The sequence below is a fragment of the Vanellus vanellus genome (genome assembly GCF_965231255.1).
Source record: "Vanellus vanellus genome assembly, chromosome: 5".
In the NCBI taxonomy this organism is placed as follows: Eukaryota; Metazoa; Chordata; class Aves; order Charadriiformes; family Charadriidae; genus Vanellus; species Vanellus vanellus.
This window is the reverse complement of record NC_138910.1, coordinates 70,996,912-71,022,973: the sequence shown is the minus strand read 5'-3', so window position 1 is coordinate 71,022,973 and position 26,062 is coordinate 70,996,912. Positions and strand designations below refer to the sequence as shown.

Genomic DNA, 26,062 nt, shown 5'->3' with positions numbered 1-26,062 from the left:
CTAATATGGTGTGAATTAATCAGCATGTCTTCTGCTGCTATCACTGGTGAGTGCTTGCATGTGAAATGTCTCGTCTCAGGTGGTCCACCTGGTTTTCTCAATTTCAAAAAGTAAGATTTGAAAGTAATACAGCTCTTAAAAAGCAAAGCAAAACAAACCTTAAAAAGCTCCCAAAAAGAAGAAGAAAAACCAACTTTCTTTGAACAAATAAACAAAGATTGAAACTCCAGATTCTCTTGGTATGTGCATCTTTGGGAGCCATGTTGTGGAAAGTGTGATGTCACGGTGGTGGTCTGTATGCTGCTGAGGATCACTGATCCGTGGAGTCTTGGACGGCATGGCTAAGCGCTTCGCTTCCTCTGTTGAAAAATCTCCTTTCCAAACACATGATGTAAGTAAGCTTGCTGTAACGGCTGGAAGGTGGAATCTGAATCCTTTTGGTACAGCTAAGCAGAGTTTGGTGAGCATGGAAAGAAAAACTTCAGTCACCATAATATATAGCTATGTATTTTTTGTACTGTCAGTGGAAATAAAAAACCAAATTAAATTCATTTGTAAGAGACAAGGTCTGTCTCTTTCTAAGCAAGACTTAACTAAATATTCTGTTCATCTATTTTGAAATAATAAAAAGAATTTAATCAGTTTTTTCTAGCAGACCTGACAGAAAATACTGTTTACTTGGCTGTCTAAAACACAACTAAAAGTTGCTGTCTTGCTGATTTTTTTGATTCTGCCTTTCACAATGTTAATGCTGCATGGGAAAAGCAGATGTATCAGATGGCAGCTCGTGAGGTATGAGTATCTTGTTTCCTATTCTACCTCTGATTGAAAGCTGCCACTGCTGAAGCGCTGGGCAAAATTTGTTACGGATTTTGTGCCTGAGTCCCATTCCCAAAGCACAGCTGATTGTCTTAGAAAGCAGCTATACTGGCAGGTGCTCAGGCTGCCAGTGTTGCTGAGGGGAATGATACAGCGCTGCCTGACTGTGCCTAATGAGTGTGTTCAGGACTTTGCTCTGTTCTTTATTTTTCCTGGCAAGGTAAGAGTTAAAGAATTCAACAGTTGTTGTTTGTTGTTTTTTTGTTTTGTTTTAAAGTTACTCAGCTTTAGAAGAACGTAGCTAATTAAATTAATTATTTTGCTGCCAGGCTTTACTATGGATCAGGGCTAAAACCAGAAGTTTGAATGGGGCAATTAGCTCTGAAGGTTAGGATCAAGAGTAGTTATTAGAGCATTTGCTATTCTGCACGTTGTCGGCTAAAGAGGATGCCTTCATTATAGACACAGGCAAAACCTTAGGTGTTTTGCAAGAAGAGTCACTGACAGACCTGAAATGCCTGTCAGTTTTAATTGTTTCATCTCCCATTGCATGTTCTTATCCTTTTCATGCTCCTGGCAACTCAAGGCCTGTGCTCATTACGTTAACCAATACCTCTTGTTTCCATGTAGAAGTTAATTGTCAGCATTTCTCCTGTGTTGCAGTATATGTTTTCATTTAGATCCTGTGTGGTTTCTGATGAATTACACAAATTCAACCTATTGTAGTTGCAGCGATAGTAAGCACATGTATATAGCTGAAATAATCTGTTTAAAAGCGTCCTGGTAAAAATCTGGTCCTATTTTTATGAGCTACTACTAGTTTTCATTTTTGGGGAGTAAATAGAAGTTAGTGCTCATTTTTTGTAAATCATCCTTAATTTTCCTTGCTTAAAGTATGTACAGTCATCTTGTGTAAATAACTTACTGTGGTATATGTTGAGGGAAGATTACAGCTTCAGTAAAGGTAATCTCAAAAAACGTTTTGCGCTTTTTGTCTTTAACAACACTTTCACGGACACATGAAGGCAAAGAAGAGTTAAATGTCCCTTATTATCAGCTCATTTTATCAGGCATAGGAAGCCTTTTACATTAATAAGTCAAACATAGGTTTATAGTTTTCAAAAGTCATTCTGTGATGAAAGTTCAAAGAAATGAAGTGTCTGTGTGAAATTCATTTGTGCATTTTATTTTATTTCCAAAGAGAGAGTAAGATTTTAAGAGTGGTGGTGGGGAAGTTAGTCATTGTCCTCCAGCTGCCATTTTTCCTTGGTTCTGTCAGTGGAGAGGGCAAAGCCTTGTGTCACATATCAGCCTTGAACATGTAACTGTCACCCATGCCTGGGTGAGGATATGAAGGGTGGCGTGAAGGCATCACTGATATCCGTGCCACCCTGGACTCCACAGAGCAGGAGGAGATGCGTAGGGCTCCATTTGGTGTTCCTCAATGATGTCCTTGTTTTGAATGTTAGGTCACCATCCGGTCTGTTAATAATTTTTTGCTTGTAACTTTCAATGTCCTTGGCCTTTCCCTGTGAGACTCAAGGCCTCCCTGGCTTCAGGTAGGGTGATACTTTCAAGGAGGTATTCACAGGCTATTTGTACATTCTTCTGGAATAACATTCCTTCCTTGCTATCCAGAACCTTTTTGCTTTGTTTCTAGCCTGCATGATTTCTACTTGTGCATTTTCCCCATGTTTGGATCTTGACAGCCCTTCCCTCATAGGAGGTTGGGGCTTTTCATGGCAATTATGGGCTGTACAGCTAGCACGGTTACCCTGTTGCAGGTGACATTCCTCAATGAGTATTTGTCCCTTGAACGAGAAAATGGAATTGTTTAGATCAAAGACAATTGTGTGTGTTAACCTAAGTGCACAGTTCCAGTTATTGGGGAATGTGGGAGGGACTAGATGCCAAAGATCAACCCATGGAGTTACTGTGCTAGAGAGGGTTTTCCCCTGTGTCTTTTGGCAGCCTGGTACAGTAGTGTAACATTGATAATAGGAAGGTGGCGCTCCGAACAGCATCGACTATCCCAGAGGCTATCACTTTGCTGGGCACTGTTGAAAGCCACAGTGAAGATCAGTGGACTTGTAGGATGCTGGAACGGAATTTTGCATTTTTGTCATGTTACCTTAACTGGGAAATCCACATAGGTTATGTAGTTTTACTTTTTCCTCTGTTCTGTACTGAAAAGGGAAAAAACATTGTGTATTCAGATTTTCTTGAAGCAAATGTAGGCATTCTTCTGTAGTATAAATTCAGTTAGTTCCTCTGGGAAGATGGTGAAAGTTCTGGGTTGTAGACTAATAGTGCTGGAAAAAGCAGTGGAGGTCTTGAAGTTTTCACGTGTTCCTCACAATGCTGGTTGCTGCAGACCAAATACCACTGGAAAAACTGGAGAGGTGCTAGAGGAGAAAATAGTATTGCATGGGGGATAGTATAGGAATCCACGGTTCAAAACAGTACTTTAATGTAGCGTGATTTGGTTTTACAGGAAAAAAACACTTGAGCAGAGCTAATCAGGTTTTACGCGTATGGACACTCCGTTCAGTGCAGGCTAGCATGAAGTGGCAATGCCATCAAGCTGTGTTTCACAGTGACTGGTTCTGTTGAGCCTGTGCTTTGTGGAGCAGATTAGCATTTGGGGTTTTTGTTGGAGCAGAGTTAAAACTGGGTTTTGTGTAATGACTTGGTTTGACCTTGGAAAGAGTTGCACACCTTTTTTTTTTTTTTTTTTTTTTTTTTTTCTCCCCCATTTAAGATCATGCTGCTACTAGCTGTGGGATGGCAGAATGATTCCTGAGGACACGTGGTGTATATGTCTTGGTTTTCATTTATAGTCTGGTTTGAGACTACAAGGAACCATTATGATCCTCTAGGCTGTAAGGGAATTTGCACGCAGTAATTAGGGCTGTTAGCCCCAAAACTTATGGATGACTTATGAATGTGTTTCTGAAAGATAGCAAGTCTTTATTCATACATTCTAGTAGATGAATAGTCTCTTATATCCTTTCGTATTTTATTCCAGATCATATTTATTCTCCCTCTTAAAACACGTTACCTTTTATTTCTACGTTGAAAACTAATTTTTAGCCGCTGAATCCAGTCATGCCTGCTTTTTGTTGTGTTGCTGAGAGATCTTCTGCTGTTTCAGTAATTGTGGGCTGTGGGCAAAGACCTTCTTTCTCTTCAATAAGTTGAGCCGGTTGAGCTCCTTTAGGACTACTTTTTATTATTATTGTTTGTATGACTACAGCACCTGACTGCCTAAGGCTCTGCTTACATTAAGTGTTAAGCCTGGGCTTGAGCTCTGGGCTTTGGCAGCAAGCCTGCTGCGCCGCTGCTGTTGAGATTGGAGCCTGACTGTGGCGTTCTCCTTTCTGTTGATGTGAGGCAGAGTCCAAGATCAGCTGCGCAGCAGGTCTGGTAGTGCTGCCGTCCAGGTAGTCCTGGAAACTTGCCTTCCAGGAATAGGAGTGACGAGGAGAGCGCCCTTTGTTTCTGGAGTTCTTCTGCCTGTGAAGAAGGGATATGTTCGTGCAGTGTGTTGAGTCAGGGGAGAATTCAGCTTGCTGGGCTCACCCTCGGTGAACTGATGAGTTCAGGGCCTGGGTTATGGGGTGCTCCCCTGAGCTTTAGCACACATGGTTCTCGTGAGCGGTGGTGCACGCTTTCTGGATGCCTTTAGATGGGGTAAAAGTCTCCTCTGTGGCATGCTTAGCATCTGGACATAAACCCAGGAGGTGACGCCTGACCTCGGACAAATGAGAGCGCCTAGCGGGACAGGTCAATATGTGTCAGTGTCTCAGTCCAGCACCCCAGCATACTGATAGCCTGATAACTGTCAGTTTTCTGTAAGTGTAAGGGTAGCAGATTCCTTTTATTTGAAAACAAACAAACAAACAAACAAAAAAAAAAAAACCAAAATGAAAAGACAGCAGAGCTTAAAACCAAAATGAAAAGACAGCAGAGCTTAAACCCAAAATGAAAAGACAGCAGAGCTTAAACCCATACTTGAAGATACAAGTAGGTAGTAGAGCTGTCATCTTTTACTGACAGAAGGCAGAAGTTAACTTGTAAGTGAATGGCGAGTAAAAGCGGTAGGCTATTAAAAGGAGGGTAAACAACTTGTGCTTGATGTGACAGAAAATGAAATCAGTGAAAAAGGGTGATGTGGTTGGAAGAGGAAGCTGGGAAACTGATTTTTGGAGTACCGTGTGAATAGGACAAAATTGCATTAGTCAGAACCAGAGGAAAATGTGGATTGCAAAACTTGTGTTCCAGACCAGAAGGTTTACTGTTCAGTGTCATAATATTGTAGTCCTGCTTTGAAAACATTCTTAATAAGCTTATGAACTTGTGTTCATCTCTAAACTTCTGCTTTTGGTTGCTGATAACTGTAAATTACCCTTTTCCACCACATGTGTCAGTTTCAGCAGTAGGTAATGAGACTTCCTCCTGGGAGGAGACAGGATGCCTTCCAGGCTTGAATATCTTTCCTGTTCCTAGCTTATATGTATGTAAATTAAAAAATATTGATTTTGGATGATAGCTCTTGAGATACAAAGATAACCTAAAATGGTGTTTTCATTGTATGATCCCATCTGATACAACACATAGGATGAGCCATATGATGGGACTGGGGTTAAGTCTCCTCCCCAGCTTCTGGCATCTTCCAGCTTTCTTTGAGAAGATAAACAGTGATGCTGACAGGTTACGTATGTGAAGGCATTCACATTGCCTTAAGATATCCTCACCTGATGAATTCAGGGCCATCCAAGAAATTAGAAGAGACTCCCTTGGCTCCCGCATTAGACTTTTCTGTTTTCTTTAAAAAAAAAAAAAAAAAAAAAGTAAAAAGAAGCCTCTTTCACGTTACACACTGTCTTTCAGAAAAAAAAAAAGTTTCTTCCATCTTTTAATGAGGAGAGGTTGCTGTTGGATTTCAGATTGAGGGACATCCTGTGCCTCCACTGCCCTCTATCCTTAGAAGAGTTGTGAAGGTGCTGGTCTACAGCAAACTTGCTGCTGCAGGGTGAGTGTACAGTAGGTAAATGCTTCATGTCTGCTAACAAAGTACTAAATCATGATTTTCTTCTGGATGTTAGAAAAGCAGAGTGAAAATTCCCAGCCAAAGGCAGCCATTTCAGTTGGTAGCTAACAAGATCTTACAGACATCAAAAAATACGTGAGGTTCCCTGATCCAGTTACAGCAACAGCCATAGAGCTTCAAAGAGGTCACAGGTGTGGAAATTGGAGGACTTTTAATGGAGACTGAGATAAAAGGGGATTCTCTAAAGCCTTGGATGTAAGTTTCTGATCTGAAGAGTGGTGAGTAATGCAATTGCTAGGAGGTATCTTTGGCTCTGCCTGGAGCATGCTAACAAGCAATCAAAACGCTTGCCCACAGCCAAACTGTTCTTTCCCTTTGCAATCTTTAGAATAATAAAAGAATTACAAACAAACCCCACTGTTAATGCAACATGTGGGTGAAGTTCCAGGCTATTGTGTGTAAAACTCTCAGTCTTAATTCCAGCAGTAATTATAACTTGTTCCTCTCTCTTCTGTTGTATGGTGACACCGCAGGAAGTGATGCAAAGTTCTCTGTTTGTGCATGTGTTAACTTAGGCTGAGTGTAGGAACAGAGTCTATCTAGTCTCTTGATTTTTTTTTTTTTTTCTTTTCCTGTCAAAGTCTCAGCTGTAATACTGTGCAATTGGAAACTTTTCACATTTAACTTCAGTGTTTTGTCCATCTTCAGAGCTGTTAGGAGCTGGTTCTACTGCTTGTGGACATTTTGCTGCTTTTCTGTTTATAATGCAATCTGACATTTGTTTTCCTCTTTCTCTTGAGGCTGATTTTGTTCAAATTAGAGATTTCCTTGCAACACATGTTTTCTCATTTTCTAGTCTGCAGTTTTTGAGGCCCTCAGCAGTTTAGGCTGTGAGGTCCTGCCCTTGTCTATACTTGATAGAAAAAGCATTGTGAATACCACTAAAAATTCATCATTTGCTGCTAGCTATCTGTGGTAACCTTGATATCTCCCGTTTGAACAGAAGGGATCCAGCAGTTATTGCTGAATATAAAAGTGTTTTTAGCGTTGCCTTTGTATGCAGGGTGTGAGAAAGTCCAAGGCTTTTTATTTATGCTGGTATATTACACCATATAATTGTATCCATCTTTTGATCTGTGGTATGAATTAGTTCCATTGAAAACATGTTTTCTATTTTTAATTCAGTTGTCTTGAACTGAGTTCTTGAAACATTCTGCTTTTTGGTCTTGTTTTTGTGTAGATTTTCCATATTGTGCTGGGTTTAATATAATTGTTGACATATTGGGTTTAAGGTTTTTTTCTTCACTGTTTTTTTCTCTCTATTTTGTATAAATCTCTTGACGTTTTATGTTACAGTATTTATCCAGATTGAGTATGTAAATTATCTCATAATATCTGAGCATCTCACAGTTCGGAAACGTGTGATGGTGAAGTGCTGTTAACCAGTGTTAGAAAGGGAGAGCAGAGATTTGGAGGCCTGAAGTGCCATGTTTCTGGACTTTAGACTAAACAGTCTGTGTTCAGCAGTGGCTAGACTGGAAGCCCAGGGGTCCATCCATGGTCAGTAAGGACTGAGAAACATCTCCTTGAAACTTGTAGCATGGGTGGGATGATCTCTGCAGGATCTTGTTTTTCTCCACTGATGAGCAGCCAAGTCTAAATTCTGAACTTCAGTGCGTAAATTGCAAATCTGAGGTTAAATGGAATTACCGAGTGACTCTTCCAAGGAGTGTCATATTCTCCTTGTCCCTTCTGTGACTCTTGTGATGCTCACAAAAAAACACAAGCTGTGCTACCGGGAAGGTAGGGCTGCTGTCCCTATACCTGAGTAACATTGCAGTGTTTCTTTGTGTTCCCCGACCCAAAGTCATTTGCTGTTCTCTTTTATTGTGCTTGATGTCTGGTCTGTACAGCAGCTTCTGTGGTAGAGCCCTGGTCTGCGGTGGGGGCTCCTCTGTGTCATAAAAGTAGTAAACAAAATGGCGCATATCAAGTTTGGCAGAGCAGGAAAATGCCAGAAATTCCAAGCATTTGTTTCATGCCCCATCAGTTAGATGGTCCTCCTTGAGTTAAGACCCCTGTCTTGTCCTTTCCGTGGTTGTAATGGGTGTTGAGAGTGCGTTTGTGCATGCATTTTTCTTCCTTTGCAGTAGTTCTGCTTGGGGTGTGTGCTTGCTGGGTTTTTTTAATCAATTCATGTTGATTCTTATCGTGTGTTTGTATAATAGTTTGGGGTTGATGTAATCATTGTTACATGTATTTCATTAAGAGATGTATGTGTGTGTGTACTTAGGTGTTTGCATAATTCATGAAGTCAAGTATGTTCACATACCCCTTGTTAGCACAGGAGTGCATGTAGTACGTACGTACGTCTCTTCTTTGTATCAGTGGCTCATTGGGAAAGGTGCACTGTATTTATTTGGCATGTATATATGTAAAAAACCCACAAGCTCTACCATTTATTTTCTTTCTTCTACACCCACCCTAAAAAAGTAAAGAAAAACACACACTTCTGCTAGGGTTCTAGGATAGTTTATTTTTTCATTCAGCCATTAGTTTATTCGTTCAGGAGTTGTACATTGGAAAAAAAGTGCATCCATTAGACAGTGAGGGCTTTATTTATGAGGGGGGTGGTGTTTCAAAGGGGAGGCTGTCAAGTCCCAAAAGAGCCTTTCATGGTGTATTCTCAGCGTGCTTCTGAGGCCACTGCTCTGCTCATCAGGAGGAGAGGCAGAAATGTGGGCTTTACAGAGCAACTGTGTGTTTCACTGGTCCCTGCGCTCACTGACGTTTATTTACATATTGGGAGAGTAAATGGGTAGAACAGATGGCAACCAGACATTTGGTGGTTCTGTTCCCGTATGCTCCTCAGGGGTCTTGCATTCAGTTTTTGCAAAAAGCTTGTCCTATAGTGAGGAGAGAAAACCCAGGAGCCTGTTCACAACTGTGAAACGCTTGTTGGGTTTTTGCTATAGTGACAGATTAAAGCATTTAGTAAAATGTGAAATAATTACAAGGTTTGGTTTAGAAGTCCAGATACTTGTTCCTTAGGATAAATCCATTGGTATGTCTGTCTCTCTTTTTTTTTATTATTATTTCTTATTTTCATCACTGGAGTGAATGCGTTTAGATTTGAAGCTGGCGATCTCTTCCTTCTACAAACTCAGTTTGAAGAGTACAGGTCTATTTATATGGGTCTTGGATACCTTTTGGCCTTTTCTGTAAATACTGTAACTCATTTGCGCTCTTGTAAAAACAGCATATCTGAAAATTTTGCAGGGTTTTCTAGGATATTTAATATGTGTTTCTTCACTATTTACAGTTATGAAGCGGGAGATTTACTTCCATACCAAGTCAAATTTTTTTCTTACTTTCTTTGTACACACTGGAATGTTGGAGCAGGGCTGCTCCAGAGCGCTAAGCAGCTTGCTCTAGTGGTTTGGGTTGAATTTTTTTTTTTTTCCAATGTGTGCATGCTGTTTGTTTTAGAGAAGTGATAATTAAAGCACTTCTCCTGGGCAAAACCGTAATATAAAATATACATTTTGAGAATAGGTTCGAAGGGGAGATGCAAGTCAGATTTTGAATGTGTGAAATTCTCAACTTGCACATTGTTCCTTCCTGTACAGCAGCCAGGTGTTTCTGAGTAAACTGGGGAGAAATCAAATGAAAATTGAAGAGCTTGACCTTTTGCACAGCATGCCAAATCAGCAGCTCTGACAGTTTGTGGCATGATGAGTTCCAATGACTTATTGGTAAACACATGAAACTGCATAGCATTTGTAGGAGAACCTGTCAAATAATGTAAATACCAGACCTCAGTCAGTCTCATCTACAATGTGGAATCTCCTAGTATTAGATAAAGTCTGTAAAGCAAACCTTTCTATAATAAACCTTTCTGCAATAAAAGGTCAATGCTGAACTAGTTTGCTTTCAACCAAGATAGTTTTGAAAAGTAAAAGTAGAATTACTAATCCTCCATGGGTTAATCAACTTGGGTTTTACCAAGTATTTTCTAGTGCCCTTCTTAAGTAATGCCTTTTAAAAAGACAAAACTAGGAAGCCACGTCATGCTCTGCAGGGAGGCTTACCATAGTAAATGGTAGCACAGAAGATGAAAATGGTAATTGTCGAAAAAGAAACACTATCTTCTTGAGACATGTCTAGAAGGTTGATCATTAACAAAAAATAAAGTGGAAACTTGCTACTTTTCTGTAGACCATGCTGCATAAATATTATGTTAGGATTAGTTTAAATGAAGATAATTGCTGAACTTAGATTTTTGGCAGTATATTCCACAACCCATGTGAAATACAGAAAATTGTTTCTAAGTAAGAGTTTTTAGCCCGAGTATATTGATAGCGTGCATGGTTAATGAAGCTGCTACATCTCAGTATGTGACAATATTTCTGTGATATATGCAGCAGTTCTCTTAAATATTTTGTAAGGCATGTCGGAATCCTTTGAGATCAAAATTAAATACAAGCCTGTTATTAAATGGGACCTAACTTCCTCTTTCTTTTTTTTTTTTTTCTTTTTTTTTTATATGGGGTATTGCTGGTTTTAGGAAATGTATTTTTAAACTGAGCCCACCATCACAGTGCAATTACGGAGCAAATCACATCCTAGATAGTCTTTGCTTTTTTTTCCACTGATAAAATAACATAGTTTAAATATCTTTTCCAGTGGTTTGTAGCCAGATGCGAAGTCAGCTAAAAAAAAGATTTCTTCAGAAAGATTTCTTTTCTACATCGTTATGCAACTAAAAGTAGCGGCTGCAGATACTGCAGAAAGTCATGACAGTCTTGAAAGCCGTGGCCTCTGTGTCCTGGTTCCTTTCCTTGAGAGCAGATGATGGCAGTTTAGATGGTCAGGTATTCTTTATGGTCCAGAGCTGGATAATCATTAACCAAATAACTAAATAAATTCAGTAACAGCAGGACTCAAGAAAAGTGAACTGGTAAAAAACAGTAACTATTTTTGGCAGAGTATGGCAGACCCTGTGCTTTTTAAATTAAAAAGAAAAAAGAGAAAAAAAAAAGTTACGTTTGTGTTTGTTTTGAGTCCTCAAATGCTAATCCATATGTGGTCATTTGTATCTCTGAAGGCTTTGGGTTTTTTTTCTTCTTTGACAGACTGATGTCTTGGTGTTGAGCTGCGATCTGATCACAGATGTTGATTTATATAAAGTTGTGGATCTCTTTCGGACACATGATGCTACTCTCTCCATGTTGATGAAGAAAACTCATGAACCCTCAGAAGTGGTGCCAGGACAGAAAGGGAAAAAAAAGCCAGGTATGTAGATATGAATACATATATTTATTTATTTATAAATGATAGAGAAATCACTAGTATGTATGATATGTTTAGTTGTCAATCCCAGAGCAAAAGAAATAAAAAAGTACAGATACGCTATTTTTTTTCCTCAGATTCCCTGGTGGGGGTGTGACTTGGTTTTTTCCAGCTCACAATTAAGTATTAGACTCATGTAATCTTGCAGGCTCTGATCCAAAGCTCACAAGAGTTAAGGGAAAAGCTCCAGGTGACTTCAGTGAGTGTTGGATCAAACCCTAAATTTTTGTTACATATGAACATTAAAACCGTTAGGTTTTTTAAGAGCACTAAGCATAAACCAGATTATAGCTGGGAATTTTACCATTGACTGTAGGGCCAGTGTTAGATGGGTAACAAATACTTCTAGAAATTCCCCGCTCTCCTGCGATGCACTGTATTACTCTTCTGAAATCACATCCAGGAGCCTCTTGCTAGGCAAAACTCCCACTGATTTCAAGGACTTGGTTAGATGTTTATCTTGTCCCTCTTACCATAATATCTTAGTTAGTGCCTTGTAATCTTTAATGTATCTGTTCTCACAACACTGCTGTAAGGCAGGGCAGGGCTAGTATCCCCATTTTACTTATATGCGAAAAGTACTAAAGACCATACAGTTGTTCCCATACCATACCTCTCATTTTCTTTTAATGATCTGTTAAATTGCTGAGGCTTGGTTATTGCCAGCTTAGTGGGTCCTGGTCCATGATTAAAAAAGATCAGAGGCACTGCAGTAATACGAATAAGAAAGTGTAGCTTCAAACTGTTTGAGAGAGAGGAGTGAAATGCAAGCCAACAGTTGGACTACGTGTGTGTCTGAAGTTGGAGGAAATGTGTTTTTAAAAGAAAGCTGCTTAGACTCTGCATGAGAAGATTTTCTGGAGCAAAGTGGAAGGATAGCATGGCTGAAAGCATTTAGGACTTGGACTCTCAAACAGCTCTAAACCTCCCTGTTTTTGAAAAGGCAATCTAAGTGGTAATGGCACATAAAACATTGTCAAGACCACTACTACAGCCACGGAGTTGGGCGTTCAGATATTATACACTAATGGGTCTGTGATTAAACATCATAGAGCTGCCCAGTACGTGAGCTCTGAGAGCATGAGGTGGCGACAAGGAGGTCTATGAGGATGAACAAGATCATCTGAAGACTTCATAAGTGTAAACACATCAGGTTGCATGTGCATTCTTAATTTGCTTGTTTTTTAATATCTGTGTGCTTGACTTTGTAGCATTACTCTTCCTACATGACTTACTGAAATTTGTGTGTAATTTCTCAGATCTGTAAAAGACCAAATTTGAAACCATTAAAATTCCGTCATGTGGAAGTGTTTTGACACCCATGGCATTTTCTGTGGGGCTGGATGCTAAGATCTCCCACTCCAAGCTACTTTACTTGAGCTTGTTTTCTATGGACTGCCTCGGATGAGATGTGTACCCTACCAGACCTTTGTCAGTCATTTGCTAAAATTGGGGGAGTGCCGAGACTTAGGCATTTTGGGATCTTCTCCAGGTTCTGGAGAGGGGCAGTACATTTTAGGGAGCACCGGACCCTCCTACCTTTCATTCCTACTTGACTGAATGCACCCTATTGCTGTCAACATTGTCCTAGCTCATCCCTATCTCTTTTCCCATGCTGTCTTCTTGCCACCAGCCTCCATTCTTGTCCTCTTTGCTTAGTCTCATCCTTCAAGGATCCTTGTCGAGAGTCCAACTTCTCTTTCTCATATATTACTCTCTTCTTTCACTACCAGTCCCATCCCCTGTTCCACTTCTGACTTCTCATCTCAACCTGCTTCATTTATCTGCCCTTAGTCACCGTTTTTCTTCTCTTCTGATTCCTGTCTCTGTGGTCCAATGTTCTTTCATGGACTGTGCCAATTTTCGCTGGTTTTCAGGGACTGCTGTCTCTCCTTTCCAGCCCGTCTTGCAGAGTCCTTGTTTTTATGCTTTTCTTTCCCCTCACCCTTGTGAACTTGTAAGTTTTATTTCCTTGTAAAAAAATCAGGTTGCAAAACCACAACAGATCAAGCTTTTTCCCCTGGAGCAGTCATCACAGCATGGCTGTGGAGCCTCATGGCTTGTGTGCTTTGCTTGTACCACCTGATAGTACAGACGACCTTAGATGGCACCTGCTATTTGATCAGTTCTAGGAGCTGAGGAATTGAAACAACCTTTCCTTAAGAATAAAATATACAGAAATTTTTGCAGTAAAAATAAAAGTCTTGAAAGAGCATGTGAAACTGTAGTTTTTCAAAGATTTATAATGGAGCGAGATGGCAAAAAGTAGACTCCTGATACACAGGTCAGCAGTGCGTACTGAATGTTGTGCTGCTTCTCTGAAGAACTGGAATACCAGAGCTTTTCAAGGGAAGGACCACCTAACCATTTATGCTTAGGCTAAATGTTTTTGTTTTTTTTTTCTTTAGCCTTAGAAGTAACTGACCTGTTTTTGCTGAAGTTTTCCAAATGTTCCTCTTAAGACAAGCACCTGGTATTGGAGATTTCATCCCAAACAGTTAAAATTTGATAAAACTTCAAAGCAACTGAAGACAAGATATTGACATGGAATGCGTCAGGCAGGAGAAGTATTGGCTCCTTCTCTAAATCCTGACACATATATATGCTTGCACTGTACTGTTCAAGTGTTAGTATTGGGAAATGGATCCTTAGTCCTGGGGAGCCGCTAGATGTATTTGCAACTTTATTGTTTCACTGTTCCTACAAACTCATTCATTTTTTGAGAAGGAGCAACAAGACTTTTATTTCACATATGTCATGGAATCCGATACAAAGTTGTTGCTTTCAGGATATTATTGAACATTAAAGGACTGTGATATAAGGAACAGATTTTAAATTAGCTGCTTAACACTGCAATTCATGATATAAATTCATACTGATGGTTTCCTGAAATGCTTGACATAACTCGGCTGCAAGTTACAGGGTGAAATTCATTGGCTTTGATATTTAGGGGATCATATATTGACAATGATCATCTCATTGGCTTTTTTAATTGGTCAATAAGAGGCATGGCAATAATAAAAATAATAAAAATTAAAAAAAAAGCAGAGTGCTAGTGAATGGTAGTAACCCAAATAAACAGAGTGTGTCAGGAATTCAGACACCCAGAATGCAGCCATGTGCTTAAAGATGACCTGCAAGGGACTGAGTGGAAAAGAGTGTCTGGACCTTTCTGTGTATAAAGAAAGGCAGAAAAGATGGGGAAGGAGACTTTCCTGCTTGTTTTTCTTGTCTTGAAAGCAGCAGGCATGTCATCGCTGGTATTCCTTGTGTTTGCCAGAAGACCTCTTGGTGGTCTTGCAGGCGGCATCGTGTGAATTCTCTCCATTTAATTGAAAGGGTGGAGATACTGAATCTTTAACAAAGGTGTCTTTTTTCCCAAATGTCAATTAATTATGTTTGATTAAAAAGCATTTTAGAAAATCTGACTGAAAATTATTTCTTCTCATCACTGAATTGCTCAACTTCCATTCTCTTGTGATGTCATGATTTCTTTAGGTCATTAAAGCCCTCAAAATTGATGGGGATCTAATTTCTAAGGTAATTAATAAATTGCAATAGCTGTGTCAAATCCTTGTTTATTTATCTATTGTGAGGAGGCAAAATACATCTTGCATTCCATTTTTATACTTTAAATGATTTTTTTTTAGGTAGCATCATGGCAGCTTTAACATTTTTCTCATGCTTTCCTTGCAGGAGTTTTGTAAAGTAGTTACGTATTTGTTCTTCCATTTATTTTTTTCCTTCCTAAGTAATGCCAGTGTGTGCCAGTGTGATTTGAAACAGTACTTTTGTATCTCTAGGTAATTGATTTTAGTAGTAAGTTTTGTCTTTACTAAATTACAAAAGTAATGCTATTTATTGCCAGTGTACAGGGGAAAACCTGACCTGGCATCCACTACCAAAAAAAAATAATAGTGCTCTCGCATGGTCTCGTTGTCTGTTTCTTACCTATCCACACAAGCAAGAGAAACCAGTTTGGTGGCAGTTATGTACCTGGTCCCATTTTCATCAAGTTTTCTTTTCCCCTTTTTCTTATTGCATAGAGCTTTGCTATACCAGTGTCGTATGTTATGTTGCTGTAGAACAGTCAGGAGATGGGCAGCCACGACCTGAACTTTGAGAGAAATGTTGGTAGCTTGATGGAGAAAAATTGGACACTGTTGTGTTTTTAGCCTGTCAGGAGACCCTGGTGAGGTGGCGATGGGTGGTTAGCCCCTACTCTCAAACTTTGTGGCTTTCCTTAGCACGAGGATCGGCACTGTTTTCAAGAGTTATTTCTGAGTTTTTACAGCAAGTGAGCTTTATCCTAATTGTACTTAATTTGTCATAGTGTTACATGTTCAGGCCTATTTTCGTACTTTGCCGTATGATTATTTTCTAACGGGATGGGAGGGATTTCTGAAGAGGGTGTGTTTGATTACTTGGATCAAAGGCTGCCAGTAGGAGAATTTTCACCAGCTCTGTAGATTTGACTGTATTTTGATAGCGGTTATTGCTGAGGTAACTCTGGAGGAACAGGTATAAGGAAAAGTAAGGGACAGGGCTGAACTGGGGAAAACAGGGTTAAAAAGAGTTTGGCTGGGAAAAGATCTTAGAGAATCAACTACTTAAAGAGCATGCTGTTACTCCAGTGTGGTTAAAGGCTTAGAACTTAGGAGATTGAATATTTGCCAGTTTGGCCCAAAATAATAGTACTTAGTGGGAGAAAAGAGGTTTTTGTTAGAACTGTACCAGGGCATTCTTGAACAGCCTGTGTTCCTGTAAAGATCAGTGTATAGCTGCCACCAGAGTGATGGAACATACTACAAAGTGCAAGTTAGAATAAGCTGCCACCACTGTATTCAGATGTTGTGGAAAACTGTTAAAAAATAAAAGCTTGACATTTCAGTAGACCAAGGTCACTGTTGATGTGTAGTCAGTGACTGCAGGAAATGGGAATTGCCACAATAATACATGTGACTACTGGTATTCTCTTGGTTGGCAGCCTTATAAATAGGTATTTAAACCAAGTTAACCCAGAAACATCAATGGTGTAGGAGTCTTCAAATCTATACTTTTATGTGTGTTTGTGTATATGATTTAGGTTTCCTATTGCTATCAGTATTTATCTGAAATAGGAGATCAGTTGCAAAATAGTTATGTCTTAACTGAAATCATAGTCCTCTCTGGACCACCAATGTGGAGTGATTTATGATGAGGAAGAAGTAGTTGGATTTGAAAGAACTCTCTGCTTGCCTTTGATTTGTTGTGTAAATTCAGGTAGCAGGTTTATTGTTGTTTTGGGGTGGGGGGATTGGGTTTGGGTTTTTTTGGTTGGTTTGTTGTTTGTTTTTTATAAAAGAGAGAGAGAGAAGGAAAGCGCAGCTCAAGATGAAGTGTTGCATCTCAGGACCTGTACTTGGGATCTTCATAAAAAGGATACAAAAAGCTTGCGGGGCCAATGTTTTGAATGTGAAGATACACATCAGCTATTCTGACTGAAAAAAAGTTAATAAATGTTGTGGATAAAGTTTGCAAATTCATTGATTTGCTGGGTTAGTCTGAACCTAGTATTTTGGGGGTGGTTGGTGGTCCCGTTTATCATTCCAGCCTGCATTAAGACAGGGTTATATAATGATTGTGTTTGATTTTCTACTTCAGTGGAGCAGCGCGACTTCATTGGAGTGGATGACACAGGAAAAAGGTTGCTCTTCATGGCTAATGAAGCTGACTTGGATGAAGAACTTGTCATTAAAAGATCCATCCTTCAGAAGTAAGCTTATGAGTCCTTGTAATAGAAACTGAACTTGTAATGGGGGGAAATAACTGTGGACTAGGAATGATGGTTAAAGACAGAGTAGGATGAGAAGGGAAGAGGAAAAGCAGCTTTCGCAATTTCAGGAAGCAGTATTTTATTATGCTTTAAGTCATTACAACCAATTGATAGGCTTGTTTGATACCTCTATTGTGAACAATTTCAGAGAAGGAAAAGGAACAGATGAAAATGTAACTCTCCTTGAAATTAAGCCAGTATTTCTATAGTTCAGATACAGTTTATATTCAGAGATTCAAAAGTGGTAAGCCTAGATCCGTAAATGAAATGCTAGTCTCATTGGCTGGGTCCCAAATGGATTTGCAGAGTATCTGAGAGAGGCTCTGAGGATTCCATGACACTCTTCTGCATATAAGGTACAAAACCTCAGCTGTCTTTCCAGGCCCAAAATGATTCATTAGAGAATCCATGTTATATCCACCATTAAACTGCACTGGGGACTTGGGTGAATATATTAAATACGCCAGACTAGCTGAGCTTCTTGCAAAGCTTAATGTGTATCCATCAGCAGAAGAAGGAAAGGTGGCTTGTTGTTCTTTGCTCTCTTCTGTACAGTGATTTTAGTTTTTGCAGACAGACGTTGTTTGACATGTTCTGTGGAAAGCTCTGCTGGCACCTTGTGAGGCCAGCCTTTGTGTCTGTCCCAGGCTGATAGACTTTCAGCTCTGTGAGATTAGACACCTGTGGGGCAGCTATCTGATAGCTGGGAAATTCATCCGTGTGGACCTTGTAAGTCAAGGATGTGGACATCGGGGGTCTGCATTCAGATAATCTCTTCTGTGAAAATGCCTCTGGTGTGTCCTGTGGGCCACAGCTAGGTGTAATCTTTCCTTGAACATCCTGCTACCAGATGCAAGGGGGGTGTTCTATGCCCATGGAAAGATGACCCCTCTTCTTCTGGAGTTTAAGGATTACCCTTAGAAGGAAGGTGGTCAGGAGCGAGCCATTTGTGTACTTCTGTGATGGAAAAAGCCTGTCCCAACATATTCCCACTAGCTCTCTCTAGGGTTTTTCTTGGACAAGGCAAGGGCCAAGCTGCAGGCAAGCCTTCTATACATACACAGCAGCTGATCTGCATAGTGTAGGAAATTCAGCTCTGTTGCTTTCTGTGTTTTTGTGCAAGTGAAGACTAATGGATCTATTTTGGTCTAGGGAGGAATATTTTATCTACTGGTAGTCATGGGCTTGTCTTTATGGCTTTCTCCTAGCGCTAGTGGGTGGCTGGGACATAACAACTTAGAAATTGCTGTAACATGTGTGATCTTAGTTGACCTCTGATTTTTACAGGTTCATCTAACCAGAGGATTCTCATTCCTGTTACCCTATAGGTAAATTAATCAGGCTTTATCCTGCAGGCCAAACTTTGCTTTCAGGAACACCTGTTCAGTTACATTGTCTTCAGCAGATTATCTTGATCATAAGTGTTTGGAATGATATACAGATGGGATAAAAATCTGTATGCATCCCTGTTGTTCTTATATTTCCATATGCACAGCTATCAAAGCTAATGTGAAGTGTTAACCACCCTTCAAGTAAAGCCCACAGATGATAGTATAGTCTGGAAGCACAAAGAGAGAAGATCTGCTAAGTATTAAAAAGAATGAAAAAAAAAAAAAAGAAAAAGATGCTTTGAAGCATCAGGCAGAAGCATTGGGCCAGTATCCACCTGGGTGAGACTGACATCTGAAACTGCCTGCTGTGGATGCTTGTCCACTCTCTCTGTTTTATAGCTGCCATCTTGGAGAAGCTCTGAGGGAAGCAAAACAGTATATGGAAATTGTCAAATATTTTCAAATGAGGCAATTCCAGGGTAGGAACAACTGTGGGAGCTCTAGGAAGACAGAGTGTTGGCAGCTAATGATGTTTTAACCACTGCGTTGTCTAGACCTGCTCGAGCCCTGACTTTCTCATGTGAGAAACAAAAGCAGTGCTTAAAACAAGCTTTGAAGTCTTTTTTTGAATACATCATAGCAAAGCAAGGAGAGAGAGGAAGGAAAAAAAGAGCAAGCCCAATCTCGTTTTTCTTTATGGATCACTTGAAGTGACTGGGTTTCAGCTACCATGTTGGCTGTTTCTTGATCTCTGGACTTTGTTTTGATGAAATAACAAACTTTGTGGCAAGATGGGAGAATTTCCAGTCCACTCATTTGTTTCTCTGTAAAATACAATAGACGTCTTGAGGGTGTTGCTTTTGTTTGTTTTGCTTTTAATGGTCCCTTTGAAGGGCTATGGTGGTCTTGTTACATGAACTCTAGAACTCCTTCAGTGCTTGTTTTGCTCTTCAGATCCTTTTCTTTTTCCATTTTCTTTTTTCTCTCCCTTTTAAAGGAGGGGAGTGCAAAGAGAGACAGGGAGAGAGTGGTGAAAAGAATGGGAAGAAGGAAGATGAACTTTTTAAAGCTAGGAATCTTGTTACTGGTAAAAATCTAGATCCCATACAGAAATGGTTCAAAGGACCTTTGGCTTCCCCTCCCCACAGGAGGGAAATTGTGTTGACAAAACATCCAAAGCTGTAGAACGCTAATTTAAATCCTTGAAGAAAAACCTTTTTCCTGACCTTTGCCTTCTTCCTATCATTGGATTTCACGCTCTTCACTTTCCTGCCATAAAAGAGCAGCTGGTGAGGAGGGACAGGGGAAAACACACATTCTCCTGAGTACCTGTTGAGTATTAAATATTTATTTGCTCTTGACTCAGGCATTTTGTAATAATGGAAGTGTTACAGACTGAAACATTTTAATAGGATTTCAAAGTTCATGGTGTAACCTGTTATTCTTTTTCTCAGTTTGGTTAGGATTTCTTTTCCAGATTTGTTGTTTTGATTTGTTTTGGGGTTTTGTGAGTTGTGGATAGCCATTTTGGGTTTGAGAGTGCCTCTGCTTATTACACCACAGAGAGGAGTCTGGATTTTGCTCCTTTTCTTGTCAGAGCAAATCTTGCAAGGCTTTCCGTTCAGCTGTTAAAATTGTCCAATCCCCTCCCTCCCCCCCGCCGCTGTTAATCACTCTGATGACAAGTCCCACAGGTAGCATCCTCCCTCCAGTAAACAAGTGCAAAACAGTATCAAATATATACACACCAAAATGTGCCTGGATGAATCAGGATGGGCCAGGAGACAAATTTATTGGTGATGCCTAGAGAGATTAATGCTGCTGGGGAAAGCATTTTCAAGGAAATGGTTCCCTGTTTGGGTAATGAGAGCTTATAAAAAGCCATGAACAGCCTGTGCATGTCATTCACTTTGGCAAATAGCTGCAAGATGAGATACTAGAATGAAAGACATACAGTTTGGGGAAGTTTTGGAGCCAGCTTAGGGCTTTTTGAAGAGGAAAAAAAACGAAGTTATGTGCTCATCCCTGGAGCCTGGTTTTGCCAGTGACATCTCTCTGACTTGGGTCTTGGCAGGATGAAGGAGTGAGGAAATGATGAGAATTCCATAGCTGCTGCCTTTGCTTTCAGAGAGGGCAAAGGTATTTGTTTTCAAAGCACAATTACAATGGACGGGGAGCTTTTTGCTCCACCTCTGATATTTATGGTCATGCAAAGTGAGACAGTAAAAGACACCTGTTGGAGCAGGTCTAAATTTGGAGCATTTCCTTTTAAGATCTTGTGAGCTGTGTAAGGGTGAGTTCAGCCTTCGTGGGTGTTCCGTCTGCACAGACGCAGGTGCAGGGCTTCTCCTAGAGAATATGTTAATAAATCACCATGACAATTCCAGCTACTTATTACCTCATGTGCTTCAGACAGAAAGGAATACCTCATCTATAAATATATACAGTACTAACATTAGTAACCTTGAAGTAACAATACAGATCTGTTTTTAAGATATTTTAATAAAAAGAGGGGGGTAAGTTGGGAGAGGGTTTTTTTCTTCTTTTTCCCCTTCGCATCATGAGAGTGCAAATGAATGGTGTAGTATAATTTTAAAAGTCAGTGTTGCCAAGTGGGTAGGTAATGGGAGTTCAGGAATAGCTTTGATACACTTGATTTCCTTTCTGTTGCCTTGGGATATTGCCTTTTTTTTCTGCTGATAATTTGTTAATTTGTTTTAAATAAGTGGATCATATATAAACACACTGCAACTTCCTTAATGTTTCTGTTCTCTGAAACTGGGAAATTGGCATCTCTGAAATACTCTGCCGCTCCTGTGATGGTTCTTTTGTGGGGTTTTTTTGTGGTTTTTTTTTTTTTTTCTTTTAAAATCGACTTCCATGAGAAGGGCTGAGAATGACACAGGTATAGGCAGATGCTCCACTGTGTAAAGCATCCTAAACTAGATTGTGGGCACATGTTCTCCTCCAGATCCAGGTGTGCTGGGGAAGGGGGCTACCACCTCAAGCTTGCCCCTAGCTGGATGTCTGATCAAGTACTTCATAAGCCGCATGTTTCAAAATGAGTTGCATTACTTTTAATAGATTAAATAGCAGGACTTTGATAACTTGATTCTTTTTACTTTGTGCATTGGTAGTGGTCCTCACAAGCAGTGCCACTGGTGGGGAAGGGAGGGATGCAATAACCCAGCTGAGTAGGAAAATCCTGAGGACCCATTCAGGACAGACCAGGGAGCAAAAACTCTTTGCTGGGTTCAACTGTCTACAGGATGAATATACATGTATTGGCTTTGGTGGTGTTCCCCTGTTGGGGAATTGGGTAGTTTTCACTATTAGCAAACTTTTGTTTCTAAGTTTCCTTTGCATTCAAGTGATATTTTGAGGAATGCTATGGAAAGATGTTGGATATTTCTTTTTTCTTCTAAAATTTGACTTTTAGAGAGTGATGCTTAGATCGTCATATCTTTCCTGTTAGTCCAGATCTGCTTTTTTCATAAATAAAAATAACATTTTCTGACTTGCATCCAGAAAATAAGTCAGGTTCTTTTTGGCTCCTCCATCACAGAAATAGAATATGTATATGTTGATTTAGGTAATAATCCTTTTGCAGATGCACAATCCAGAAAAGAATCTGGTTCCCTTTCCCAGAACTGAATTGGTTTCACAGTACTAGTAGGAATTTAGAAAGTTGTAAAAAGTTATTTTAGCCAGTAAAGCAAGTGGATCTGACTCTGAATCAAAACAAGGGAACTAGGTCTACTGAATAAGAGGGTGTGATTTTTACACACTAACTTCTCAGACTGTAACCACACTTTTAAAGAAATATGATTAAAGCTACACCGACCTTTTAATAAGAATATTTTGCTGAACATTTCAGAAAAAGATATTGGCCTGTAAGTTGTTGTTTGAGCCATGAGTTGGGAGTAGATGTTCTCAAGGTGCCCTTGGAGGTCTTGCATGTCTGTTCAGAAGTTTCTCAGTTCAGTAAGAGTAGCTGCTGTAACTAAAAGACATTCACTTTCTCAGAAAGTTTGCCATTTTTATTATGCATTTAAACTTTGCTCAACTTGCTCTGCTTTTTCTGTAAATATGTTGGGGATGAGTGTAGCCTTCAACTTCAGAAATGGAGTATTTTTAAAATGATTTATTGTTTTTAAAATGGATGTAGCCAGATATAAGGAAAACATCTTAATTTGGTGCTTTTATATGTTATGCCTGTACAATAAACATGAACATACTATCAAAGCAGTTCATGAAATGTTGACTTTATATTTTAAAGAACATACTGATATTACTGATTTTAATGCTGTTGCTTCCACAGGATTTTATTGTGTTTTGCTGCTGCTGTGTTATTTTATTCATTCAGTAGGGGGGTTGAAAGGAATGTACAGCCTATCCAGGTCCTATTTATAAAAGAAAGGTCATGCCATGTCTTGACAGCTTGTACAGGTAAGAGGTCATGAATCTTAGAATCTGGAATATTAGCAAGGACTTCTGTTGAATGTAGCTATAGAAAGACTTATTGGCAATGGATTTAATTTTACTGCAAGATTCTTGCTAGTGTTACAGTATGCATAAGACTAAAAGCAGAGAGCATGAGGCTCAGCATTTGGTTTCTAATCATCAGTAAATGTATGTTGCATGAATTGTCATTAGTCATTTGTCTGTCTGTCTGCTGCGGTCTCATACCAGCACTTAGCCCGTGATTCGGTTTTACTTTTCAGAGGTTTCAAAGGAGGAAGAGCTGACTGTATTGCTTGGACACCCTGGAGTCCATGTGACTTGGTAAATGCAGTGCTCTGGATGAGTCATCAGGTTGGACAATAATGAAGTTGAATCTCATTGTTACTCTAAGTGAGGCTTGGGTCTTGAAAAGATGACAAATGGTCTGTTCATTTTAGAAAGATGTCTTAATACTTTAATACAGTTGCCACTGTGTATTTTTTAGCAACCCTGTGAGTTAGTTTATTTCACAAAGGAGATGGGAAGTGCACCCATCACTGGTTGTTTCTGTGGCGCATTTACCCCAATTGATCCGGATGTAACCTGTATGATCTAAAAGTTCCTCTGAATGGCCTGGTTAGGGGAGAGACACAGAATGATCAATTATTTACTTTCAACATATGTTTTCAGCCACAGTGTGTATTCAGTATAGCTGCCTATTGAAATTTTAGGGTTTCAGCTTGTGTCCAGTGATCCCAGAATGACCAGTACGTGCCAGAGGGGCACAGACTCTTTATTGTGCGGTTGGGATGGGACAGCGGAAAAAAAAAAAAAGCCAAAGGTCAGAGGAGTTATCCCTGCTTGTGTGAGTGCTGTCAGGCTCTCCCCTACCACATGTCCGCCATGTGTTCCTCATCAGCGGGATGTGGAACTCCATGACGCAGAGCAGACTGGAATGCGGAGTTAGTTAACACCCGCCGTTGGGGAATTTATCAGCCAATGTGGAATATGGGGGGGGGGGGGGGGGGGGGGGGGGGGGGGGAAGAGGAAACAGCCTAGTTTAAAGCAAAGTAAGGGTGAAATGAGGCATGTGACACTTACTCTTCAGTTAAAAGGTCTGATTCTGCTTGTGGCTGAGGTCCTGGCTCCCAAGCCCAGCCAAAGCTTGTGGTTCCCTTACTGTTCTGTGTTACCGATTTTTTTTTTTTTTTTTTTTTTTTTTAATCCTTTAAATTGTCATGCTTAGCAGAATATTTCTGCAGTGGGCTGGAGGGAAATACCTTTGGGATTTTTGCAAGGAACCATTCATCTAGTTTATTCTAAGAAAGCCAGACTTTGAAGAGTCTTTCCTTCATCCTGGTCACTGAGATCCCAAATCGCTAACTCACGGGGATAAAAGTGGTAGCCTCTACATTAAAATTAGCTACACTTGGTATCAATTGAACTGTAGTTGCATAATAATTTTAGTGCTGATTTATTGCACTTACTTCATGGCTACTGTGAACTCTTAACTGGGATGTTCAGCACTGCTAAGAATGTTGTGAAAGTCATGATGGAAGGAGTCAGAATATACAATTAGCTGGTTGAAGGTGTATGTGTGCCCACAATCCTTCTTGGGTTCACATTCTACTTTACTCACAGCAAATATATATCTTTCAAAATGTTTCCATTCATTCAGAATACAATGCTGAATTCCCTCTTGAATAGCCGTTGTGTGGTTCTCCCCAAACAGCATTGTGCTGGCAGTTTCTGGAATTACACAGGAAATGAAGAGCATAGCAAGCTTTCCTTTCTCTTGCTACGACATGCTCCCCGGGAGTTCTTCCAGTCGATCGAGTAAATAGCAGAGATCGATTCCTAAGGGCAGCATGTCCTCTATGTTTCTACTTTGAGAAATCCTAATTTTCTCTGGCTTTAAATCCTTCCTTTCTTCATCAATTTTATTGCACCGTTTCCCCAGCTAGAGAAGATTACATAGAGGTTCCTTTTACAAGCAGTAAAACTTCTTATCCAGTTGTCTTAGAGATTTCTTATAGGACTCTCTCTCTCCCCAGTTGCCGAATACAAAATACTCTGTTAGGAATTAAAAGAAAATGGCTATTAGACTGTGATATGTGAACTGGCACTGCAGAATGCTATACCTTACACCATTATTTATTCTAATGTACATGTACCTGCATACCTGCGTATTGGTCGGCAATAGTGGTTGGTATTACTTTAGTCAATCATCTTGAAATCCTTTAACCTTTAAAAAAAACCACATCAGGGTTGGTATTCATAATTCAGGTTAGTGGAAGCTCAAGATTATGAAAAATCTGGGTCAGTCAATACAGAGAAATTTAAAAAGGGAATAATTTAGGGCCTTCAGACAGAAAAAATTTGGCTGATGGACTTTAATTATGAGGGCTGGAAGCAAACCAGTAAGAAAGCAAGGGAAATTCAAGTTAAAGCTCAACTTCTAGTTTTTCTGCATATAAATCCTCCAGCAGCTGGTGATATTTGCAAGAGCACAAGGGTCTGTCTTTCAGTATTCCCTTTGATTTTTTTTTTTTTTTTTCCCTTTGCTTTATTATTCCCAAGGTGTAGCATTAAATATCATTTCGGAAGCCGTGTGTGTCCCTAATTTCTCTGTTCCATCTCTATGGTACATCTGTTCATACATGTATGTATATATGTGTAATATATAGCTTTGTTCACTAATGTATGGGGACAGCATTTCTAGAACTAGGTATTTATTTCTTTTGTTGTCCGTGCCCCCTCCCCTTCACCCCCCTCTCCAAATGAGCTACAGCATTTCTGAAAATACCTCTGAAATTCCCACTTCTGTGACTTTGAGCCTTAGCCAGGTAGAATCATAATAACAGAATTGCAGCCAGCAGTGCCATAAATTTCAACTAAAGTACAGGGCAAGTCGGCTGATTTCTGTTTGTACTGTTGTTAGAGATATTTATGCAGGGCAGGTCTTTCAGCAAGTGTGATTATTTTCAGAGAGGCCCTCTCTCCATTTTTGCATTAGAATGTGCTGGGGATGTGTGCGGGGAACAGCACCTGACAAACAGCAGCCAGACACAAGGAATAAAATCCCTTGGGAATGAGACTTCTCATTATGGCCATTTGTCACTTCTAAGGCCACTTGAAAAATATTGTTCTTCAGGTAGATCTCTTTCCTAGATCCCTGGGTTAGCATTTGGGTGCCTGCCATTTTCCCAGACCAAGGAGCTACTGAAGACTTAAGCTTTTCAAGTAGGA

General features: G+C 39.9%; 1 protein-coding gene across 1 annotated transcript in view; it reads left to right on the top strand.

Annotated features, from left to right (window-relative positions):
• Positions 1 to 26,062, top strand: part of EIF2B3 (eukaryotic translation initiation factor 2B subunit gamma) — a 103,479-nt gene that overhangs the window by 10,459 nt on the left and 66,958 nt on the right. The window contains exons 4-5 of the mRNA XM_082484403.1: positions 11,008 to 11,167; positions 16,868 to 16,979. Coding sequence (XP_082340529.1) covers positions 11,008 to 11,167; positions 16,868 to 16,979 — 272 coding nt within the window. The remainder of the gene's footprint in view (positions 1 to 11,007; positions 11,168 to 16,867; positions 16,980 to 26,062) is intronic.